General features: G+C 41.4%; 1 protein-coding gene across 1 annotated transcript; it reads left to right on the top strand.

Annotated features, from left to right (window-relative positions):
• Positions 1–331: 331 nt before the first annotated feature.
• LOC138267216 (extracellular calcium-sensing receptor-like) lies at positions 332–26,459 on the top strand. The gene is made up of 5 exons (XM_069216071.1): positions 332–660; positions 3,706–3,997; positions 11,580–12,410; positions 25,332–25,455; positions 25,546–26,459. The coding sequence occupies exons 1-5, from the start codon at positions 332–334 to the stop codon at positions 26,457–26,459; spliced, it is 2,490 nt and encodes an 829-aa protein (XP_069072172.1).

The following is a 26,459-nucleotide window of genomic DNA, read 5'->3' as shown; positions in this document are numbered from 1 at the left end:
TGCCTGGTAATATTACTTATTACAGTGCCAACATATAGCTAAAAGACACTCTGATACCCGTACCATTGTTCCTAGTTCCATATCTTTGGCTGCTTGTGATTACAGGTAAATTACTAGGTTCATTGCGCTGCATGCAGTTGTATGATTACAAAACTCAAAAAACTTCTTTAAAAGTGTTGGGATCATTTACCAGGCTAATGCTTTGATAGTGAGAGAACTGTAGCCTTTGTATGTCTTGTTATTGTTAAGGTTTTACCTTGGCTAATTGTTTAGTAATAAGTATGCTGGCTTTAGATGGAAGACAATGTTTGGATTTTTCATAACTGTCACAATGGAAAAGTTGTGTCGTCAGACTTCTGAGATCTGCTCTTCAAGATCGTGCACAGAAGCTTGTCCTGCAAAGTCTTCCAAAGGGTACTCCACGTCTCTCCATCATCGGGAAATCTTGTACTGCCTGTTGATGTGGATGACCATCCCTGCAGTAGCAGACCGGAGGATAGCACCAGGTTGCCACCTGCACAGTTTCCATCCCACTGGGTACTCCAGACCTGGAGATATCCTAATCGGTGGCATCTTTCCAGTTCACGTGGACAAGGTGTACCTCCCAGACTCCTCTGCCACAACCTTCCACTCAACGCCTCTGCGGCTGACCTGCCAGAAGTAAGATATCTTTTAATAAGAGGTTAACGGATAGAAGTGCTGAGTTAGATGATTGGGGAAAGTGTCTCTTTATCAAAATTGACTTCCACCTTCTCATGGGATTTAAAGAATGCTGTGCACCTCTTGTCAGTATTTCAAAGTACTGTGTGTCAAGCTCTGAAGCTATTACCTGGAGAGGGAGAAAGATGGAAATTCTAGAGAAGGGGTATGGAGATGGCAAAGGATTTGGATCAGAAATCTTAAGAAGAGAGGTACTGGGACTTAAACCTCTATTGACTGAAGGGCAAGAAGAAGATGGGATGTATTTATTCATTTGTATTCAGAATTTTAGATAAAGTGTATCAGAAATGGAGCCAACAGAGAATTGTACATTGGAACTGTGTGATTAACATGAAAATATTGTAGATTTGCACATTATGAAGTAATACTAATTGCCAAGAAAGTATGTAGACTCCTAAAAAATGAAAGCAGTTTAAAGATTTCTATATACAGCATGTCAAACAGAGAGGCGAATTTAAAGGGATACACCCAGACCTACAAATCCATTTTGTGAACGCAAACTCTGTAATTCACAAAATCACAGGGTTTACAATCACAACATATTTTGTTGTATGTACCAAGCAAATTTTGCAATTCAGAAAGGCCTTTGAGACTTGCAAATGATTTGTATTATCTTTTCTGATTCGCAATTAGTAGGGGCTGTGAAAAGGGTGTTCCCTCCAAATTGTAACTCACAATTATATATATCAATGTTTTTCTACTGCAGTTGCACACCACTTCTACAGACACTTCAAATTAAGTGGCAACTGGTTCACCTTCCCCTTTGTAGATCATATCAGGGACTGCAGCATAAGCTGGCAGTGGGGACCACTGCCTTCTCCTCATCATGAATTCCAAAATGGGAAACGTAAAAATAAAATCCCTGCTTTTTTTCAAGGAACTCTGGCTGCTTTTTTTTTTTTTTTTTAAGTTTTCCAAGTGGGAATGCAAACAAATAGATGGTAGTCTTCTTCTTCTAGCTGACCACAATCCTTGTATTTGTAGACAAACGCATGGGTTCACAAATAACAACCCTTTAATTGAAAGAAAACCTTAGAAAGATTGTTTCGCAGCCCCTGCTACTAAAGATTTTGTGATGCGACCTATAACTACATTGGTCGCATTGGAAAATCCGAGACAGGTTACATAAAGTCAGTAGCAAATTTGCAACCAATTTTTGTGTCTTATCTCTTAGTACATTTAGCCCACAGATGTCACAATAAATAAGGCTTTGAGAAGGGGAAAAACATTTGATGGACTCCTTTTTAAAGATTTTCACATCTATATTAAGTTATTACGTGAAAAAAGAGGGATCAGCAACATCAAACCAGTCGCAAGGAAAATTATTTTAAAGTTAACTCGGAAGAAAACCAGCATCAATTGAGGAAAGGAATAACAGTTTGCAATGATAAATTACACAAGTGATTAAATACAAGAAAAACTGGAAACATCTAGGGATAGGCGTAACTTATGTAATTTTCTGTAGTGTAGCTATACAGCGTTATAAACAATGATGCAAGACTCTGTGTAATTCCGCAACACGAGTAATTCGACATGTAGGGCTATTTTCTTGGCACACAAAATCCCCCTCCAGTCCAAAATGGAGGAAAGGATGCATTTTGCACTAAGAAATAGTTCTAACTGCATGCATAGCAGTGTAATTTTTCAGCAAGTTACTTCCACCGAATAGCTCTATTTTCTTAGTGCAAAATAGACTAAAATCGGTGTAAGGATACATTTTATATAATGAAAGTATCACTAAATACAAAACAACACAAACCGCCAAGTGAGCATCAGCTCACGTTCACTAACCTAATTGTTTCTGTCCCTTATTTCCCCCAAAATTACTCTTAATTACACAAACAGGTACAATTGCATAATTATTTTGTGATTTCCCATCTAAGAGGAACAAAATTCCTCAGATTACTCCAGGATAGGTAAATTTAGCCCAGGCCTAGAAAGATCATAGGTGAAAGAATGACCATATGTGTAATCTTTCATGAGTTTCCTTGTGTAATAACATTTTTGCACAACCATATTACAAAGTATCACCAAGTTGATTGCAGTCTGCTTTTTTGATCTGTGGATAATCCCTTAATAATGCCATGATTGCAGGGCTGTTGCTGTCAATGGCGGCCCCAATGGTCTAAGGGGCCAACGCAGCCCACTTTTATTTTTTCAATAGACAATCAGAGGCTATGAGGTGCCCATTTTTCTTTCCTGCATAAGGGTCATCTCCTACACCATCACATGGTTGCCTCACTCTTATTCGCTTAGGAAGACAGTGACAGCAAAGTCCATAAGAGGCCCTTAAACTAAGAGGTGATCAAACAAAGCTAGAATTATATTGTTTTGGTTCTTGCATTTAACTGAGAGTTGGACCATTCCGAGATGTTCTGAATTTAAGTTTTGTCACAGCAATATGTTCACCTTGGACACTATCAGAGGGATACAATTATGTTATTTAAGTCCAAAAGCCTAATTAAAGATTGGCCATTGTTTCAACGACTCTCTAATTTGAATGTGTGTGTTGCCCTCAAAATCCCTCAAAACATAACCATAGGAGATGAAAGCTTTTCTACATATAAAAATACAGTTTTTATAAGAGTGAAGGTGGAAATGGAACAAAGGATGAGATGCGTTATTGTGAGGTAAATGAGATTAAACATGAAAGGGAAGTGTTACAGGCCTCTGTAAAATAGTATAACTTATCTTACCTGTACATTTCTGTCAAGTAATCAATTTGATAATAGGAAGGATTTCTAGACTGCACCAACATATTAGACTACCAGGAAAAGTCCAATTCCCACCTTTTAATGATCTGTTAAAGGTTTTGTTTCTGTTCTGTGATAAACAGTGTTGCTGGACTGACAGGAAGTGGGAGAGAATTTCTGATTTCCAATATATGGATGCAGTAATGGTGAAGACTGAGACAAATAAATTATGAGGATATCATCATATTCTATAGATGTGCACATAGTCTTACTGTCCTTTTCTTTATTAAAGATTCAGTGTGCAAAATTTCCAGTGGCTCCAGGCGATGGTGTTTGCCATTGAGCAAATTAATGAAACCCCTGACATCTTGCCCAATATCACCCTGGGATTCCAGATCTATGACTCCTGTACAATGCTCCAGCTTGTGCTGCAGGAGACTCTCCAGATTCTTACAGGGAAAGAAGAATTCCTTCCCAACTACAGATGCCAGCAGCATCTTCCACTTGCAGGCATCGTAGGGGATGCAGGCTCTTCAAACTCAATCCTGGTGGCACGTGTGCTGGGTCTCTATGGCTACCCACAGGTGAGTGTCAGAAGGAGAATGTATTTCAGTCCATTTGTCAGACCTGCGTTCTTTGCATTGTAGTTCAATAGCATTCTACTGGTGTGGCTGACCTCTACTGGGCACTAGGACCAAAATGTAGCATGTATGCAAAGCATCTGGCATACAATAACGTGGTGTATTATATGGCATTGTTGTGCGAGCTTACCCTGTAATCCACTTGCAAAACTGTCTTGGGACCAGTTAGGCACTTTTGTAAAACCTTTAGCTTAAACCTTGGTAGCTGTGGCTCTGAACATAAATGATACAAATATTTATTTCACGTCACATGAATTTTAACAATATTTAAAATATATTAGAATAGATAGATATTTTAGAAACAATACTCTTGTCAACTATATTGTTTACCACAAAATAGCGTTAGTGATCCTTCACATGTATCACCCTGTGAGGGATTTCTAGGGGTACTGAGTTCCACTAGATATGCGATTTCACCGACTCACACCAGTTGTCCAGGTTGGAATTCGACCATGGAGCATTTTTGGTATTAACAGTGCTTGACAAGCTCCTGGATGGCCTCCATAATTCTGTTTGCTATACTAAGCCGTTCTGTAGCAAACGTCTAGTACATAGTCCAAGATATCTTGTTTGGGCTCTTTGAGAGGTATCTCCCAACCTTCTCCCAGCAAACACAGTGGACCTCTTATATGGTGTGCAAAGAGTAGCTAAAAGGGACTGAAACCTCCTCCTTTTTGAGGAACTTCCCTGTATGCGAACTAGAGGCATGGTATAAGAACATTCCATCTCCTTCTAAGTTTCTCAGGCAAATCCATAATCATGCCCTTCATGGCCTTTTTGAATCCCTCCGCAAGACGATTTCCTTGGGGATGGTAGGGGGTAGTGAATTTGTAAATCTCTCCACGCGCATCCTAAATGGCTTTCAGCTAGACAAACATGAAACCCATGCCCCTTTCTGAAATTACCTCCTTATGGAGTCCAATCCTGTCGAAGAAACCAAGTAGGACTCCAGCCACTGCAGGAGCAGTAACTCTTCTGAAGAGAATAGCTTCAGGATATGTGGTGGAGGGCTCCAGAAAAACTAAGATTAACCTATAGCCAAGGCAGTAGATGGGTTTATGAACCAACAATATCAATCCCCACTATCTCAAAGGGTGTCCACACCACAGTATGTGGTATTAGGAGAGCCTTTGGCTTGCCACCTGTTTTGCCACTGGCTTTACAGGTCATACAGGAGCAACAAAAAGTATTCACTTTTTCTGACATTTGGAGACCGTTGAAGTGGTTGAGCAGCCTCTCCTAGGTCGTGGTCTGCCTCAGATGTCCAGCTAATGGGAAGTCATGGGCCAGGCTTAGGAGGAATTCTCTATACTGTTGGGGAATCATCACTCTCCTGCGTTGGAGTTCCTTGCCTCACTGTACAGGATTCCCTCCTCCCAGTACTCCTTATAGGTTCAGATGACACCACCTTCCTCCTGTTCGACAGCCAGCTGTCTCAGGCCCTGAAGAGTAGGACAGGGCTTTTGCCCCTGGCTCAAGTTAATTATGGAGGCTTCACCTGTTCTTTTGAGTTCTGTCAGGTCAAGCAAATCTCTCAAATTAGCAGCCTCCTGTTCAGAAACAGTCCTTTGCCCTGAGGGTTAGACTCCTCCTGGGCCTGTGGACTTTCAGAAGTGGCCTTGCAAGATGCCCTACCCTTGCAACTAGGGCCTTTGAGCCATTTTTCCAAGCTCCTAGGTCTCTTGACTTTCACTTAAAGCCTTGTGCGCTTTAGTGGAGACATATATTCACTCATGGACACCCTGCATTACTGCATGTGCCTCTCCACTTCTTACCAAGCAGAAGTGTCAAGGTCTTTGCACAGCAGACACTCCACTAGGATGGCAGGGGACATAGCAACCTTCGTAGGGCCAGTAACCCCTCCCCACACAAAATCTATACTAGCTATATGGTGAGACTTTATACTACTGACAGAGTCTGGTGCACCTTATCAGGTATGTTCAGCAACAGAGAAACCAGCTTGGCCATGACCATGGGGTTGCTGGTACCTGCAGCCCTTGGGACCTGGACGTCAACCCCATTGATTCTTGGCCATTGCATGTATTTCACTATACTGGTAGACGAGTAAGCCAAGGGTTCAAATTCCTGCCCATCCAATGAGACTAGAGTGGATTTACAGTATCCCTTGCAAACTCCAGGGATAACTTCTACCCCAATCCGACACTTGCAATGCCTTTGGGATAGCCACTACTGGGTGACGTCTTGGTGTCCCCTTTTGTGCTCTGTTTACAGCCATAGCACACCCCAGCCTTTGTAGGGTTGAACTTTTTTCCCAAATTGCCCCTCTCTTTTGAATTTGATATGGCTCTTGGTCTCGCCAGGACAACGTTTGGAGGCTCTTTGGATGTGTCTGAATTGTAATGTTTGTCCCAATTTGTACTTGAAGGGGGGCCTGGCCTCCTTTAGTGTAATTACACCTTGACATTTTTCGGGCACCCTAGTGTGTACCCATTCATCAGCTATCTTTCTCTTCTTGCTAGAGCTAGATAGTATAGAATCTACTAGATGCTGGTGTAACTTGTCCTAGGTACAATTTGTACGTATGTGTTCGTTTACCACTAGTTTATAGAGCCCCTCATAGGTAGCTACCTGGTTACCTTTGATTCAGCCTTCAAGTGACTTCACAGAAGCATCTTCAAAGTCCATCCATGTCTCAGTTGACCCCTTTTGAGTATTTCTGAACGTCTGCCGATATCTTTCGAGTATTAAACAAAACAGCTGGATTAGTGTCTCCTTCATGTGTGAATATAACTCTGCCACATCATATTCAAGAGTAAGCAGCCTATCTCTCCCCACTGTTTGAATCAGCTCCACAACAAGTATCCCCTTTCCATCCCAAGAGAGCCCTCTCATTGGATTCTAACCGTGTGTCTATATCGTAATCAATACATTTTGACACAGTACCCCTGGGCAACCTAGGGTCATGGGCACCCACTGCATTTACTTCTGTGTCTTTGCTGCTGCCACCATGTCCTTGGGGTCTTAGCCCCAGGTGATGCCTTGTCTCTCCAGGGCCAGTTTTCTCTGTTTTAGCACCAGCATACCCTTTTGGATGTCTTAGAGGCTGAGCTGGGCCTCTAGGTCCTCAGGCCACTTCACCAAAGTGGAATTGTTCTCACTCCCAGGTGTGGAGGCATGCTTTGACCAAACTGAGGGGGGCTTACCCACCCTTGAATTCCTCACCAGAGACCTCTGCCATCATCCTCATCCCTACAGTGATGGGTAATCTCAGCATGCCTGAACCCTTCCTTGGATGTTAGAACCTTGAAAACCCACCCTAGAGGTAACTCGAACAGTACGTGTCAGAAGATTACCCATTAAATCAAACTTCCACAGGAGTAGATGCATTTTACCCAACTCCCTCCAACAGATGTGTGCTCAGATTTTAACTGATTATCTGAACTCTGCATTCGCAAGGGGAAAAGGAAAATGGCAATAGAAAAAGAGAGACCGCCTCCAGATCCAGAACCAGCCTGTGTTTCCCACTTGAAGGTATGATATTCAGTGCGTGTCTCTGAAAACCTGCACCTTTCTTCTTATTGGGATTTCTTTAAACGAAGGACCTGCAGTCGGGTGACAAGAACATAGATAAGTACATTCCTGCTGTGCATTATACTGTTCACCCATTCACATTCACCCAATTCTATTGTTCTCCTAACCTGGATCTTTTAAGAGACTAGCCTCTCTCTAAGGGAACAATGTTAACTTAATATCTTCTTTTCTCCAGGAGTCAGAGGTTTCCAAGGTTCTCTGGAGAACAGTTAAAAACTTCACAAATGTGCAAACTACTAATGTCTTTTACAGGAAACAAAAACTCCTTCTCAAGGTTCAGTTTTCTCAATCACAGTCTCTAGGAATTAGTGTGAGCACTGAGGTTTGTCTCTAAGACTGACAAGTCTGCAAAGCAAAGAGTTCTTCAGTAGTTATGTACATATATATATATTGGCAAGTCTGGAAATCATTCAAAAGGATTCCTTACTGCATTTGCTTGAAGTTCTGTTAAGCCAAAACAAATTCTCCTCAGAAAGCCGATAGCCAGTTGTTGGAAGAAGGAGAAAATTCAGCTTCTTCAAAAGGGAAAAAGTAGCTGGTGTGCACACCGTAACAAGAAAAATAATTAATTACTCAAAACCGGAAGAATTCTCTATTAAACTAAATGCTTTAGGAACACTGCTCATTCTCCTCAGGATGACAGTTAAAGTGCACGGTTCCCAGAGAGAAACAGCTGGAGGGAAGCTTCAGTACGAGAATAAGGTAGAAACATTAGAGCACTGACCTCACAAGGATTTGCGGCCACCATCTTGAGTGGCAGTTAAACCTGAAGGAGCTAGTTCTAAGAACAGCCTCCGCAAGAGCCACGGGGAGTGAGGATGCCGCGGCAACCAACGTGGGTACAACAAAAAGGGGAATTGTTTTTGCTGAGGGAAGGACTTAACAACGCTGGCAATAGTTTTCCTGACAATACGTTGTGCTTGTGAGCTGTGATTAAGTTCCTTATTGGAGGGATTAAATATGTTAAATACGTTAAGGACTTTTTTTTAACTGAGATTCCTGCTCACTTTTTCCCTAGAGTATTCAGGATTGGAACAAATTTTGAGGTAGAGCTACCTGTTTAGAGCAGACTTAAGAGTAAATGTGATGGCCAGATTTGGAGTTGGGCTTATTATCAACTAACACTGGCCCTCATTTGAGCCTTGTTTGAGAGTAATCCTATGTTTTTCAGATGGTAAAGATTGTTCTGTTGGCGTGCTTTCTATGCTATTTATCACTGTTTGGTAAAAGGACTGCATGGTATTTGGAACTTCCTTATGTAAGTGTGGTGTCTTTGCTTCTACTCCTTGATCACAATGATTACCTGTATTTTTAACACATTTTCTAGGTGGTTGGTGACAGTTGTATGTGGTTCCAGAAACTTTGTACAGGAACGCACACTTACATGTTGGTGATGTACACTTGGTTGTGTCACTTGGGACACTAGTTTGGTGAGCTTTGTTTGGGGTTGACACTAAGCACGGTGTTTTGTTGGCAAGCAGTGCACATTCTGTTTTCATTTTTATTTTTATAAACTTGGGTATGTTACTGGTATAGATTACTTCTGTTGGTGCTATTTAGGTTGATTGCTTATGTCAACGGTAAAGACCCTCATTACGAGTGTGCCGGTCTTAAGACCACCACACTCGCGGTGGTGGTCGGACCACCGCCAAAGTGGTGGTCCAGCCTCCACATTTCGACCGCGTCAGACCGCTGGCACTTCCACTTTTAGGCTGGCCGATGGCCTGGTGATGCTGGCAGTCTTAATCTGCCAGCGCTGCCCTGGGGATTATGACTGCCATGTCCGCCAGCTTTTGCATGGAGGTTCAATCGGCATGCAAAGGCTGGCGGAAACAGGGGGCCCTGGCACTACCCAGGCACTTGGCATGGGCAGTGCAGGGGCTCCCATGGACAGCCCTGTCACACTTTTCACTGTCTGATTTACAGACAGTGAAAAGCGTGACGGGTGCTGTTGCACCTGATGCACCACAACATTGCTACTGGCTCGATTACGAGCTGGCGTCAATGTTGTGGTGAGTTTCCTGCTGGGACAGCAGGCGGAAACGTTGTTTCTGCCTGCTGGCCCAGCAAGAAACTCATAATAGAGCCAGCGGGCGGAAGACCGAACGTGCAGTCTTCCGACATAAAGAGTTTGGCGGGCGGTCTCCGCCACTGGTCAAACTCGAAATGAGGCCCTAAGTCCCGATGATGGTCTCGTGGACCTCGTGGCCTCTTGTGGCTGAAATGTCAATGGTTCCTCCTGCTTAAAACCACTCAAAGCATTATGCCTATTGATCAGTCCTTTAGACTGTGTAAAAAGAAGGACTTATTGTTTGGACTGTCGGATTTAAGTTAAGGAGTTCATGTCTCTCCAAGATCCCTGGATTCAAGCCTGATGATTTATATTGATGGATAATCTTATTTTATTGGGGGCAACAGTGTTGATTGATTAAAACTATTTTCACTGATTGATATTTTCATTGTTTTGATTTATTGACTACTGTATAACTTCAGTAATATATTTATGTATAAAAGCAAAAGTTTCTTGCTTCTGTATAGGCATTATATTTGGATAATTTGACCAACACTAAAGTAATTGATGAACAAATACTCCAGCAACATTTTGTTGCTTGGTTAAATTTAACTTGGGCAACAAGTCAGTTTAATACCACAATTAATTTGATACCGTGAAGTACCCATTTTAGTAGTCCCACTCAGAAGTTAGGCAGGCTGAGGAGTTAGCTGTAATTCTGTATTAGCCAATGGGGCTACAAAATTCTCCACAGCTAAAATGGCAATATGGAAGTTTTGCTGTTAGGACATATTACAGTACATGTCCTACTTAATAATTATACAGCTGCCTGACTTAGGGCCTACTAGGCCTTAGTTAGGGAAGAGTTACCTATATTGTTAAGGGAAATGGGGGTTTTGCCGTTGGTTTTTAATAACAAAATGGAACAAATAGTTTTAAAACTTCCCTTCCAGGCTGTAGTGGCAGGCTGGGTGCCATTTTGTACTTGGTCACACACAGGGTGTTACAGCCAGTGCAGCGTTCCTGGGGGACACACTGTCCTACTTGCCCTGGTACCAAGTGCTAGGGACTCATAACTAAGCCAGATAATGCCAATTAGGGTTAGCCAATCCAAGATACATTTTATAATAGGTTAGAACACTAGCACTGAGGGCTGGTTAGCAGGCCTCTGTCTACTTTCAGAATAAAAAAAAGCAGCAGCATCAGTCCAAAACATTGGGTGTGATGATGCAAAAAGATGCATTTCATAACAACCAAAATGTATTACTTAATTATCCTCACAAATACCATTAACTTGTTTAATAATTGTGTATAAGTGGCAAACTTTTACCATTTGTGTCACGGAAAGATACCGTTGTAAGCACTATAAAAAAATACAGTGTTAATGATAAGTAAACTTTATTGGATGCACCCTGAATAGCTGGCAGACTTATCTTAACCTTTCAGATCTAATATGCAAGGCAAGGAACCACAGGCAAAACATGCAACATGCTGCTTTATACCAATGAATGCCAACAATAGTTTACTAAAGGCCTTTACTCCTTAAACTTTAGGACTTACTAGCAATCATCAATTTGCTTTGCTTTGGATACAATGAGTTCACAACAAAGGTAAAATTATGATAAATCACAAAGCCAAAAGAAATTGGCACTATTTTGATAATAAATATTATTACAGGAATTAATGCAAGTCACATTTTTATAGATGACCTTCAGTTATCAGTGGACGACTTTAAATACCTAAACTATATTTTAAACATACCCAATTAGTGTTCAAGTAAATAATAAAAATGATGGCGAATAAACTTAAATTTTTGAACATTTCAAAAACGTATATTTATTGATATTGTTCAAATATACCATTCAACATATCCTTGAATCATGTTGTTAGTGATGGATAAACTTTCTTCAGTTACCTGATGCTGTTTGTAGAAATAAAATGTGTCAACATTTCTTTGATCAGATCAGCTACTTTTCAACAAGTCCTCTCCTAAGTGACCGGAGCCAGTTCCCTTCCTTCTTCCGGACCATCCCAAGTGATGACTTCCAGTCCCGCGGGCTAGCCCAGCTGCTGCTTCACTTTGGATGGACCTGGGTGGGTCTTCTTGCTACAGACAATGACTATGGTAAGCTTGGTGTACAGATCATAAGGCAAGAGCTCCTGAAGGCCGGAGCATGTGTTGCCTTCTCCGAGAGCATCATCACAAATCGCCTTGACAAGAACGCCTTTCACATTGCCAAGGTGACCAAAGCCTCTTCGGCTATGGTTATCATTGTCTTCTCTAGTGAAGCAAGCCTAGTCCCAGTTATGGATGAAATGGTGAGACAGAATGTGATAGGGAAGACCTGGATCGCCAGTGAGTCCTGGTCAACATCTGCTCTTTTATCCACGGCGAGGTACCAGAAGGTTCTGATTGGATTAATCGGGTTTGCAACCTACAGTGGGGAGATGCTGGGCTTTGAAGAGCATCTCACTAGCATGCGTCCATCTAAGTTCTCAGAGGGCCTTTTTATTAAGGAGTTTTGGGAGATAATTTTCAACTGCAGTTGGTTAGACAACAACACTCTTCCGAGTTTGTCAGAGAGTAGGAATGGGCGATGTACAGGTGATGAGAAACTGACAATGCTTGATGGCATCTTTAATGAGCTGTCCAATCCTCGAGTGACCTACAATGTCTACAGTGCAGTCTATGCCATTGCTTTGGCGCTACACGACCTCAACACTTGTACTTCAATAAATGGCTCATTTGTTTGTGCAACCTGTGTAGAGATTCGGGATTTTCAACCATGGCAGGTAGGGAAAAGCTTTATTTTAACCTTATATTTCATAGAGTGAACCAGTTTAATTTGATTTATTATTTATGATGTGCTTGTTAAATCTGAGATTCATCTTTGTGCTAAGGACCATCAGCCAGAACTGTGGGATAAATAATTGGATATAAAAACAAAACAGATGAATGGGGTGTATAATCCTGAGACAGAGTGGGAGTCTGCTCCAAAGGTGTGGTCCAAATAGTTAGGAGACAACGCATCTTTCCTTGCTCGCTGAGAACAACAAGGTAAAAAAATAGTTTTTGCATATATTTCTGCCCAAAGTGTAGGGAATGAAGCAATGTCATAGGCATAATTTCTCTGTGTTGGAATAAACCTTACACATAGGGCAACATGTTTAAAATATACTCTTTGCTTAACTGGGGGCCAATGTAGTTGGATTCCTACTTGGACACATGGCTTAGGGCCTGGCTTAGAACTTGGTGGTTCGGTATTTCCGTCACCACATTGACAGATATCCCATCTGCTGAAATCTAAATCACATTGAAGATAATGGAATTTAGATTTGGGTGTATGGGATATCTGTCACTTTTGTGGTAGAGTAACTGGCCCACTGAGTTCTAAATCATTTCCTCAGTATTTTTAGATGTGACACTTTTTGACCGGCATAGTTTGAAATTTGTGTAGTCATTTGAGTCTATGGAAATAAACTGATGACAGCATTTATCTGAGATTTGAAGGGAAAATGTCTGGTTGAGATTAGTACACGTGACTTGACCTTTCAGTCGGGGAATGATGGTCACCCAAGGACAAAGGCCAGATAATATTTTGTCAGCTATCTAAGTTGCTCCTGACTACCAAATGCTCCTTTGTATTAGCATTTAATTTAAATATGTTCAAGGACAGCAGAGCCTGAGCTCCCTTTATACACTTCGACAAAATGGTGGTAAAAACCACTGGGTACTGAATTATCTAGCTGAATAATCAACAAGGTATTGCTGCCATAAGACACTGTAAGACCAGTATGAGATCTGATTAAATGGGTGAGAGGTTTTATACAGGTGTTACGCAATACTGGTGATAGCGAGGACCCCTGCGGGACCCTATGCTGAGATGCTGGGGCTAAAGGCCAGCGGCGTTGAAAGGAAACTAATTTGGGCCTAAACAAACCATTAAAGAAAAAGGCTGTGATATTCCCTGATCATTTAGCCATCTCAGTAGAATGGAGGTGCCTTCTGCGTCAGATGCAATTGAGAGGCCTAAGAGGTTCGGGTAGCCGAATCGCCCTGGTCTATTAGTCTCAGATCACGGTGAGCAGAATAAAACTTTCTCAATACCTTTCCTTGGTCTGAATCCCTGTTGCTAAGGATTGAGGAAACATGATTGTGAGCAAAAGAGACTTCCTCGGCATTAAGAAGACAGAAAATAGTCAAGAGGCTAGTTGGAGGATTGAGTAAGATAAAAGGGGGTGTCTTTGCAGGTGTAGACTGGGAGTTTGTGTATATTGCACATATCTTTTTTTAATGTTGTTGTCAAAACAGAGCTCCTTTATCACATAACTGGTGGGGTTTATGTGTTGTAGAGAGAGCACTGGTGGGTTGGAGAAAAGATTTAAGGCTTTGGAATAACTCACAAGTAGGAATGGAAGGATGAGGGATGCAATTTCACACCAAGCCTGATTTGGCTTTAAAAAGATTGTTCTTGCAAGATTTTGTTTGCCATTTAAATCCAGTAACATTTACCCAGGCATGTGGTTTACATAATTTTTGATGTAGTTGACAGTAGTTTTTGTATATGGTCCTCAGAAAGACATTCACTTTGTGCACGGTTGCCTGCTGTGTTCTGAGAGGCATATTTAGGCCTAAACTCTGCCTACGTACAACATTAAACTGTATTAAAGCATCACTGACTGATGCACACGACTTCAGTATGTAAGAGGGAATTTAAAGCACAAAAGCTCTAGGCAGGTTGATTTTACTACACACGTAATAGGTGGATTTTATTTTGGGGTTTTATTGCATCTTGTTTAAAGAAGGTTTATTTGGAAGGATGTTAAGTAGAGGTCTGTCCAGAGTAAAATGTAAAGCCAAAATGTCAATTGTTAGTGACGCCCTGCCCATATAAGATCTAGTTTTTTACCTTTAGAATGCGTTGGTCCTTGCATCAGCTGTGAGATTGCAAATTACCTTTCTGTATAACGTCTATAGTAGAGATGACCTCTAAATTTTGATATGGATGTTAAAAACCCCTAAGGATGTCAAATTGAGAGAACTTAATAGGACCTGGCAGCAAGATCTCAAACTGAATTAATTGCGTTTTTCCTAGAGGCGGGGGATGGTGTAGCGGAAGAAATTGAAACTATGTCTCAGAAGCAATTGTGCATCTTCATGCCAGAGCCTTTATCCCATTGGTAGTAAATGTGATGCTGCAGGGAAGATGCTCTTTAAATATAATTTCTTATCCTGATATACTGAGCCGGCGAATGAAGGTGGTAGGCTTCAGCTGTTGCGTAAGTTATAACTGTTGCGTAACTCTACAAGGGGTCCACTCCCACGCACTGGTGATAGTAGTGAACTCAGTTCAATATACCAGCACTGAATATGAAGGACAAGTCATTTTAGCCACTCAAGACGTGCACTTCACATAGAAGTATTGATTTTGGGTTACTAATAATTCCATAAAGGAGCACTATGGAAACAGCAGCAACCTTATTTCGCTATTCATAGTACCGCACATTTCATTCTAAGAGGAAAGTGAAGCTTCAGTGTTAAAACTATTTATCACTACAGAAAGAATCTATTTCTTAGTACATATTAAACAACCACAAAGAGTATTATAAAAACAGAAAGGAGACATGTTAGGAGTAACAAGAATAAAATGACAATTTCCAGCCTTCCAAAAACATCGTTAAAAATACCATCTCGCACACCTATTACCTATTTCTATGTACTATACCACTGCATACCTTGTGGACATTAAGAGCTGTTGTTATCAGTGGTGGCGTGAAGACAGTGAGCCCGTGAAGGGCAAACACCCAGTGCTGTAATAGGCAAGTGGTCTTTCTCCAGGACTGGTCTGTTTCAGCTGCAGGCTTTAGGCGAGATGTGTCATCTGCGCAGTGTGAAGTGCGCTGTCACGGGTGATCATCTGGACGAAGGACCTATCTAACAAGTGGGCAAATGACAGTCCTTATATCCTAAATCTTTATCAGAGATTGCAATGGGGATTGATATATTGTAAACGACAATGTTTACCCGTGTGACATTGATTATAAACACATAGAGCAAAAGGACGTCAGTTCAGATGATATTGCTTTGATTGATTATCTATATAATTTGTTATGTATTCTTAACTTATGGAGGAATCAACACTTGACACCTCAGACTTTGTATCAGTCACAGATCAAAGATCAGGACAGTATCATGTTTAGTAGAAAAGATAAGGTCTGGCGACAATGGTGCTATCATACAAACACAACAGTGATTCTGCAAGAATGGGGAACGTGGAGCTGTCAATGGGCTAAGATAGAGTCGGGCCTCGCTAAGATGGAGGCTGACCTTAGAGACTTCGTTAGAGCACTCGTTTTTATGAGACAGGACTTACTTTCCATCATTAGAGTTTGACCCATAGGAAGAGAAAGGCAGGAGAGATGAAGAAAGAAGAAGTAAATGAAAGACAGAAAACTAGTGACAAAGGTTTAAAGAAAGAATGAAAAACAGTAAGTGAAAGTGAGACAATGAGACATGCTGTGTTGGGTGCTGGAAGAAAGGGGCATGAGAAAGAATCAAGAATAGAGAGCTTTGTTGTAGCATCCCTGGTATAAGGCATCATCAGCGGCGAGCTTAAAAACTTTAGCACCCTTAAAATTGTTTTAAAAGTGAAGAATAACTTTCATGAAGTACATTTTTTCCACCAAAATGTTGAAGGCTATTTTACCATCATGGATACAATGTTCAACTGAGAGTTATGCAAGCATACGTTCATATAAAAAATATATGCTGAGAAAATACAGCAACTTAAAGCTAAGTGATACAATCCTCATTGAAGTCCATGCCAGTTCATCATAAAATAATCTGTGGCTGTGTCCGAAATTCCCTAGAAGCATGGAATTGTTTTGCCCTTTCAGTGGTAGTGACATGTACACTGCCTAGTAGGTGGAGTAACTCAAAAGGTATCCCATACACCAACAGGAAGATGACTCCTTCCATATGTAAGGAATTCATACATTTGGTAGACTACAGTGTCATAGAAAGAATGCTGGAGGCTATGCTGGAAGCAAGGGTAAAGGGCCCTTGTAGACCCAGAAAAGACTTCCACAACTGGGGCGAAGTGAGGCCCTGTGCTCCTGGGTCTCTGTGTTAATGCACCTGCTATGGCATTGATATTTATGACGCTGGTTGACTAGGTATGTAGAAGGGAGTTTGTGAGGTCTGCCTGAGCTAGGAGAAGGACGTTCTGCGCTGAATAGACTCTGGACATAAGCCCAGAGGAGTCCTGCCCCTCGTACCCCTAAAGTAGGACAGAAGCGTACTTGGTTTTGAATGCTGATAGAAGCTCCAGGTCTTGGAACAGAAGAGTAATTTTGAAGCATGTTTATTAATTAGGCCACTAATTCTCTACCTGGGTCTGGGCACCCATGAAAGGCATTTAAATAGATGGTTTGAGGGATCTGGCCCAAGGCAATTGTACAAATTGAAGAAGAGTTTTCATAACTGAGGTTCTAGTCTGTCCTTGTTAATTAAACCCAGGAAGGGGCAAGTAAACTGCTAGAGTAGTCCATAGTTTTAGGACCATTCTTTTCAGAATTTAATTCAAACTTTTAGCAGAGCTGTCTAATCCTAGAACCTGGGGCAACACTAAAATGGAAGCTTGGGTGTGGCCCCAAGCAGTTTGTAGAGAGATGCCATTGGTTTCATAGAGCAACTCATGAAGGGTGTATGCAGTGGGATCACACTCCTTTACTCCCCCCAAACCTGCGAGAGGACAGCAAGACATTTATGGGATATGCACCCATGGGATACTTGAAGCAAAAACTATTTTCCTGCACAGGGAGACATAGGAAGATGCACTGACACCATCCTTAGGACATACAAAAAGGAGAGTTTCTAGAAGTAAGTCAATGAATGATTGTTCTTGTTTGCATCATTTGCTGGTGCGGCCTGGACCTTCACTGGTTGTACTTAATCCTGTAGTGCTCGAAGTATGCCTCTAGTATTCTTCCACTGAGGAGGACCAAAAGGACCTAAGGAGCAAATATAAATGTTTGGAAGTCAGTCTGAGTATGTTTAAGTTTTGGTTCAATTTTGAAGACATTTCAAAGTGCTGTTCCTGTCAACATTACTTTCATATTTTGCCTGTTTTAATTCTTCACACCAAACCATGCTACAACTGATTATCTGTAGGAAAACAACATTCAAAATCAATCATTAAGACAATGTGAATAACGTAAGCTAGACAGATAGATAGATAGATAGATAGATAGATAGATAGATAGATAGATAGATAGGCAGATAGATCTTCTACATTTACCATTTTAAATGATGATCTATAACAAAAACGTGCTCTTAATCAGATGCATATGATGCATTTTCCAAACTTATCTCAGAACTGAAGAGCCGTGACCACTTTTTATGGACAATGGCCACAAAGAGTTCTGTGTATGTAGTGTAACCCACCTGCAGCAAATTATAATTTAAGAGAACTTAGCTAAGAATGTGACATAATAAAAATAAATACCTTTATCTTTGCTTCCTTCTAGCTACTCTACTGTGTCAAGAGAGTACATTTGCTTACTCAGGGCGGCACTGAGGTTTTCTTTGACAGCAGCGGCAATCCCCTTTCATGGTATGACATACTGAATTGGCAGCAAGGACCTAAAGGCACCCTGAGACATGTAAAAGTGGGAAACTACAATGGTAGCGCACCGTCTGGGTTGAACCTCTTCATCAATGCTAGTGCCGTGATGTGGCATTCAAGGAGGACAGAGGTAAGGGATGCCAGCTTCTCAAGAAAGGAAATTAGGGTAAAACTACTGACAGATCAGGCTGACTTTACTCTGAATTTGTGAACTTTTACGGAGCCAGGACCCCCGTGCCTCCGAGTCTGAACTCTTCGTAAGTTTGAATATACAATCTTTGCTTACAAGCATTTCCAAAGCCGAAGTATTAATGTTATAGAAACACTGCTTGACCTATTCATATGTAGGTTCTCACATCATTCATCTTGGAATGCATCAGAATTACCCTTAAACAGAATTATTTTGGGCCTGATTCACAAAGGTAAATTTACACATGTGTTTAAGTTTACTATTTTTTGATAATCACAAACTATGGGGCTTATTATGAGTTTGGCGGGCCCACCATGGAGCCGCCAAACTCACGAGGAGGATGCCACTGCCATGATGGTGAAACCCCTCCACCCCCTCCCCCCGAGGATATTAAAATATTTCCGCCAGGCTGGCCTCGGCCCCTTTCAGGGTTGCGCCAGACCATGGCTGGTTACAAGCCCGACTACCATCACCTCATCGGGATGTATGATCCTGGGGGGACTGCAATCTTTAGGCAGGGCCATCCGACAAAGTTGTAATTAGGTGGTCGGATCGCCTGGAGTGTGGTGGTCCGACCGTAAGTGTGAGTGTGGCGGTCCTCGGACCACCACACTCGCTATGAGTTTGATTTTACTAATAGTAATTTTACGACTGCCGAGACTCCTCAGAAAGGGTATATTGTTATATGTTCACAGTCTCAGCAGTTCCAAAACCTCTTTCAGCATAGACTACATGAATATTTGGAATGGTACATCAGTGATAAAATCACTGCAATACTTGCAGTGAAATGACTGATGAGAGTACCGTGCATGGTGGGGTGTAAGTAATAGTTACCTTAGGGCACAAATTAAGGTTACTTGAGAGAACTACAACTGGTGAATTTCAATGGTTTTTAGAGTTTAAAATGTTGTGTTGTTACTGGAGATTGCACCAAACTACAATATTACTTTTTTAAACCTATTTATACATTATAATAATAATGAATAAAAAAAGTATTTTGCATTATTAATATTATAAATGTATTCAAATGAATACACATATGTATATATAAACATATACATATATATATATATTAATACATTTAAAATATTAAAATATTAAAACATACATAATGTATAATAAATATGTTATTAATCATATTATACAGGGAGTGCAGAATTATTAGGCAAATGAGTATTTTGACCACATCATCCTCTTTATGCATGTTGTCTTACTCCAAGCTGTATAGGCTCGAAAGCCTACTACCAATTAAGCATATTAGGTGATGTGCATCTCTGTAATGAGAAGGGGTGTGGTCTAATGACATCAACACCCTATATCAGGTGTGCATAATTATTAGGCAACTTCCTTTCCTTTGGCAAAATGGGTCAAAAGAAGGACTTGACAGGCTCAGAAAAGTCAAAAATAGTGAGATATCTTGCAGAGGGATGCAGCACTCTTAAAATTGCAAAGCTTCTGAAGCGTGATCATCGAACAATCAAGCGTTTCATTCAAAATAGTCAACAGGGTCGCAAGAAGCGTGTGGGAAAACCAAGGCGCAAAATAACTGCCCATGAACTGAGAAAAGTCAAGCGTGCAGCTGCCACGATGCCACTTGCCACCAGTTTGGCCATATTTCAGAGCTGCAACATCACTGGAGTGCCCAAAAGCACATGGTGTGCAATACTCAGAGACATGGCCAAGGTAAGAAAGGCTGAAAGACGACCACCACTGAACAAGACACACAAGCTGAAACGTCAAGACTGGGCCAAGAAATATCTCAAGACTGATTTTTCTAAGGTTTTATGGACTGATGAAATGAGAGTGAGTCTTGATGGGCCAGATGGATGGGCCCGTGGCTGGATTGGTAAAGGGCAGAGAGCTCCAGTCCGACTCAGACGCCAGCAAGGTGGAGGTGGAGTACTGGTTTGGGCTGGTATCATCAAAGATGAGCTTGTGGGGCCTTTTCGGGTTGAGGATGGAGTCAAGCTCAACTCCCAGTCCTACTGCCAGTTCCTGGAAGACACCTTCTTCAAGCAGTGGTACAGGAAGAAGTCTGCATCCTTCAAGAAAAACATGATTTTCATGCAGGACAATGCTCCATCACACGCGTCCAAGTACTCCACAGCGTGGCTGGCAAGAAAGGGTATAAAAGAAGGAAATCTAATGACATGGCCTCCTTGTTCACCTGATCTGAACCCCATTGAGAACCTGTGGTCCATCATCAAATGTGAGATTTACAAGGAGGGAAAACAGTACACCTCTCTGAACAGTGTCTGGGAGGCTGTGGTTGCTGCTGCACGCAATGTTGATGGTGAACAGATCAAAACACTGACAGAATCCATGGATGGCAGGCTTTTGAGTGTCCTTGCAAAGAAAGGTGGCTATATTGGTCACTGATTTGTTTTTGTTTTGTTTTTGAATGTCAGAAATGTATATTTGTGAATGTTGAGATGTTATATTGGTTTCACTGGTAATGATAAATAATTGAAATGGGTATATATTTTTTTTTGTTAAGTTGCCTAATAATTATGCACAGTGATAGTCACCTGCACACACAGATATCCACCTAACATAGCTAAAACTAAAAACAAACTAAAAACTACTTCCAAAAATATTCAGTTTTGATATTAATGAGTTTTTTGGGTTCATTGAGAACATGGTTGTTGTTCAATAATAAAATTAATCCTCAAAAATACAACTTGCCTAATAATTCTGCACTCCCTGTATATATTAGAAGAAGGAGCCTCCAGAAAACCCAGACTGCCATGGGGTGGGCCACCAAGACTGGAGAATCTTTTTTCTGATATTTTTGTACATCAATAGAATATGTCCTGATGTGATGCTAATTCTAAAATGAAAAATAACAGAATTAATAAAACTAGATTAAATGTAATTAAATGTATATACTTGCATTGGGATTTCTCAGACAAATTTTGATGTGGATTTTCAAAGCTGGGACATGTCAATTTAATATGTTTATATCAAAGTTAAAATCCAGTTATCTTTTACAGGCGATGTGCAAAGACGTGTGATAGTAGTACTTCATTTGAACAATCAGATCAAAATCTAATATTGGCCATGTTAACTACCAGTGTACCAAAGAGCTAACAACATTGAGATCCTCAATATAAAGAGAGCAATACAAATCAACTCATTAAGTATTGCAGTCCTACATAAAGGCTGGAGTTCGAGGTTGGAAGCAGTGCATGTACCTTTGCCATGGCGGACTCCTTTACTGCCTGCATGGTGAGGGTATTCCGCCAGCCAGAGCTTGAGATGTCCTCCCACTCACCCGACATCTCTTGCATTTACAGGAACTGCATCATGGTGGTTTCTGTAAATGCCTTAAACGTTTGACTGATGGTTCCGCTGACATGAGGGAACAGTACGTCAAACTATAAAATCCTAGTGGTGGGTTTTGTTTCTAAAAAAAAAAAAAAAAAACAATGACCCCTCCTTGCCATGGGAGTTTTTCACCATAGTGTATGGTAAATTTACAGTTTTTATTGCCACTTATCACCATGGTTTTAACTGGTAGTGATGGACAGTGAAAACTTGACAATTGTATGCTTACTCTGAATAACGTGGGCAGACTAATGGCAACAGCTTAGATGGCAGTTCATCTGCGGTGTATTGGCAGAGTCCGAGTAGTCTCCCATTGTCAGCATACTCAAGGTCCAGCCTACTCTAAATGTGGCAGTGGACCTTCAGTGTGGGGGAAATTACACAACATTTGCAATAAATATTTACCACAAATGGGAATTTGTGCTAAAGATTTACCTCAAATAAACAGGAACAACAGACCATGAGCATCTGTGGTTCATAGTGCTGTTTAAATGTCTTTGCACCAAAACCTAAGCAAGGATAGAATTTGTTCTAAAATATTGTGAGAAATGGCAGACTTGCATTTACAGTAATTATGCGTGATCGTGCATAATTTTGTCCGAATTGTGCATAATTGTGCAAAAGTAAATTACATGAATTTCACACACCCCTAGTTTATTACACATTAGGACTAAATACCACATGCAGATATATTCAGCATTCATTATAGTATACTCGCACTAGAGTTCATTGGTATTTCTCCGTGCTATGGCCCTCTTCTGACTTGGATGCATCCTTTCCCTTGGGCATACACTTGCACGTATAAGTGAAGGTGTAATTTTACCACTATACTGTTAATAGCACATTGTTTCTCAATCTTTGAACAGTGCCTCACTAAAAAATAGATTCTAGGCCTACTGAATATGCTGTCTAGGCTGTATCCTGGCAATTGCCGTGCTGGCTTTGCGGCTCCAAAGCTTCAGGAGCTAAGCACAAGAAGGTTGCCCTTGTAAGATCTTCCTCATGGTTGCATCTGCAGCTGCTCAGTTAATAGAAGGCTTCTCAGGAGGGCGCTGGGTCTTAGTAATAACAGGTGTGCATGATGAAGCTCTGCCTGGCCTTGCCGTCTTTAAGGTTTCAGCTGGGGGTCAGCAAGTGAGGTGACAGTGAGCATCACAGAGTGGGTGGGGTGTTGATTACCCAGTGGTTGGGTGCTGCTTGGCACAGCATCACTAGTCATACCACACACAATCCTTCTGCAGAGTTGCCAGGCTCCCTCCCACTCTCAGCAGGCAGGCTGGCTTCTAGACAACAGAACCAGTGATCAGCTCTTGTAGCAAAGAGTGAACTTCAGGTAATGTCTGCTCACCTCCCTGAATCTGGATGTTAGGCAGACACTAGCTCTGATTGTACAGTGGTCTGAGTATTTTCCTTGGTTAAAGAGAACTTGGAACATAAACTACAACAGTCAAGCCAGGCTGGAGGTGTGGATCCACTGGCTGTACTTTTAGAACCAGTTTAGGATGGTTCTTCTTTCAAGACTTTTCTTCATGCTTCTCTCTAGAAACGGCATTGGTGTAGATTGATGCTTCTCACAGCTGGGTGGTCTCCAGCATGGAGCACCTACAACAGAGGCTTAGAGAGGCGCAAATGTTGTGCACCTGACTGTCATCAACCACACTGAACAGTGATCAGGGAAAAGATAAAAGCCTCATCTATGGGGTACTTTTCACCTTGAAGAACAGAGTCACTAGTCCTAAATGCCAGCCCTACCATCTTCCAAACGGCAGTGCTATACGAATCTTCTCTCAAAAAAAGCCTAATTGAATTTCCAAAGGAGCCCTGTCTCCTCTTCCCTCGCTTCAGTGTCTAGATGTACTCCATCCAGCTTCAGGAATGTCAGCAAAACATTTCTACTTTCTGGGAAAACATCCTTTCCCCAACTTGTGGAAGTGGCCTGGCCAGAGGCATCCAGAATGGATCCCTCAGCCCCCCCTTACACTGGTTCACACACACCACACATGTACCACGCAGGCCACATACACACATGTACCGCGCAGGCCACATACACAAAGAAGCACAACATTCACTTTGAATGATAGCACAAAGATCTGGGTAAGCGCACAGAAGCAGACCTTTACACAAGTGAGTTAGCAGGCATCCACTCCAGTGAAACAGGTAAGGTCTGGTCACATTTCTGGAGTCAAAAAACACAGTTCACTGTCACCACTGCTCTATATACAAAGTCCACAATATAGACAGTTGTCCACTGTTTGCATAAGGATGCTGCACATAACCTTCCTTGTCACAGCACAAGTTCTGAACTTAACTCAAGCCAAGGAACAAGCTGGGCCTCTGAACACACTATATTAGAGTGAGACTAGGGCCAAAAAGTTTTAAAAATACAGGATACCAGATACAAAAGAATCAGGCACTCATTGCAAGGGAACACATCATGAACAGTGCCTGCTGCAGTCTAGCAAGAGCAGACAATGCTCCCTCTAGATAAGCTGGTGAGGTTTTACCACACTAAAGAAACAAGCTCACACAAGCATACAGGCTGTAGCACCTGGCAGGTTTGGAAATAGCAATATAGTTTCAAACAGGGCTCTGTGAAAATGAATCACTGAGTCACCTTCCAAGAGAACATAATACTTATGTAAGCATCTTGCATACAGACATGTCTTGCTTCCGAAACACCTAAATTAGGGAAGCCCTTGTTGCAGTTTGTGATATGTATTTTATGTCAAGAGATTAAACCATTTAATTCTGTTAAATTGCTTTCCAAATCTGCTGAAAGTTTTATGTGACAGGAGGTCTAGAAATAGATGGACATTAGTAGTTAAGTAACTCATGTTTTACAGAGCTGAATTAAGCTCAGAAGCATGTTTTTTAAAACTTCCTTTGAAAAGGTTTTCACTCTTCATTTACAATTGGAAATTCGGTTTGTTTTTGTTGCTCCTCCTATTACACTAAGTTTGTGTTCAAACAAGATTTCATATTTGATAATCTAAAACAGAAATAGATAGATATTCTACAGAGACACCTCCATTTCCTATTTTTCTTTTTCAGGAATATTACCCAAAAGATATTAGATGTCAGAGAAACCCATGCTAGGTTAGGTGTGGTATCCAGTAAGGTATTAAATAAAAGTCATTTTTGCTTTTATACTTTCACTTTTATATATAAATCAGACTATTATTACAAAGCCTAATTCATTTTGTGTATACGCAACAGCTTCCTCCTCTTCCCCCTTGGGTGTCCATTTGTGTACTCCGGGTGAATTGCAGGAGAAATACGTAGATGAGTGAGGCATTGCCATTATTCCATGATACTCCGATGGAGGAGAATCACATGAAATTCATGACTATAACAGGTCTGTCCATTGTTTGGCCAATGGAGAGAGACAGAACATAACAGTAGTACTGATCTCTTCTTTCAGTAAACTTTTACAGGCTTAGAAAAATAGAACATCATGGCATATGGTTAGTTCAGCTCTATACAATCAATATAAGGACATATACTTAATTGTCAATATGTACATCAAGAATATGAATGCGTTAATTTGATTTGTTGCCATCTCCCTCTCAGATCCCTGTTTCGGTATGCAGTCCGAACTGTCAGCCAGGCTTCAGGAAAGTAGCAATTCCAGGAGAGCAACTGTGCTGCTTTCACTGCATCTCCTGTCCACCAGGAGAGGTTACCAATAAAACAGGTATGATGACCAACATAATTTGTGTAAAACTTATACTTTGATTCTGGAGAGGAAGCCACTCTTGAGAAAACCGGTCGGTTTCTATTCCAGGTTCACCTGAGTGCTTAAGATGCCCCTGGGATCACTGGCCCAATAAAGGAAAAGAGAGGTGCACGCAGAAGACTATTGAGTTCTTCTCCTATGAAGACCCTCTTGGAGCTACTTTAGCCACTGCAAGCATATCCTCCTCCACCATCCCTCTCGCCATTCTGGGAGTATTTATTCACTACAGAAATACTCCCATTGTCCGGGCCAACAACTGCTCCCTCAGCTACCTCTTACTTGTGTCTCTTACATTGTGCTTTCTCTGCTCATTGGCTTTCATCGGTTATCCATCCTCTGAGAAATGCCTTCTCCGACAGGTGGCCTTTGGCATCACTTTTTCTCTCTGTGTTTCCTGTGTCTTGGCCAAGACCATTGTGGTGGTTATTGCCTTCAGTGCCACCAAGCCCAACAGTGACCTAAGGGCATGGGCTGGACCCAAATTATCTTACCTGGTTGTCTGCATCGGAACGCTCATTCCCACTCTAATGTGTGTCTCCTGGCTAATTCTTGCTCCCCCTAAATCAGAATATAACACCCAGAGTCAACCTGGAAAGATAATACTTGAATGTAATGAAGGGTCTCCCATTGCTTTCTGGTGCATGCTGGGATATCTTGGACTTCTAGCCGCTATAAGTTTCATTGTAGCTTTCCTAGCCAGGAAACTGCCTGACAACTTCAACGAGGCTAAATTTATCACCTTCAGCATGCTGGCCTTTCTCAGTGTCTGGCTATCATTTGTTCCAGCCTATCTGAGCACTCGTGGCAAGTACATGGTGGCCATGGAGATATTTGCCATCTCGTCTTCCAGTTGGTCTATGATTTCATGCATATTTTTCACTAAGTGTTACAAAATTCTTCTAAGACCAGAGACTAACACAAAGCACCATATGTTGGGCAGAGAAAAAGCTCAGAGAATTTAG

The sequence above is a fragment of the Pleurodeles waltl genome, chromosome 12 (genome assembly GCF_031143425.1).
Source record: "Pleurodeles waltl isolate 20211129_DDA chromosome 12, aPleWal1.hap1.20221129, whole genome shotgun sequence".
In the NCBI taxonomy this organism is placed as follows: Eukaryota; Metazoa; Chordata; class Amphibia; order Caudata; family Salamandridae; genus Pleurodeles; species Pleurodeles waltl.
This window is presented reverse-complemented; position numbering and strand designations above follow the sequence as displayed.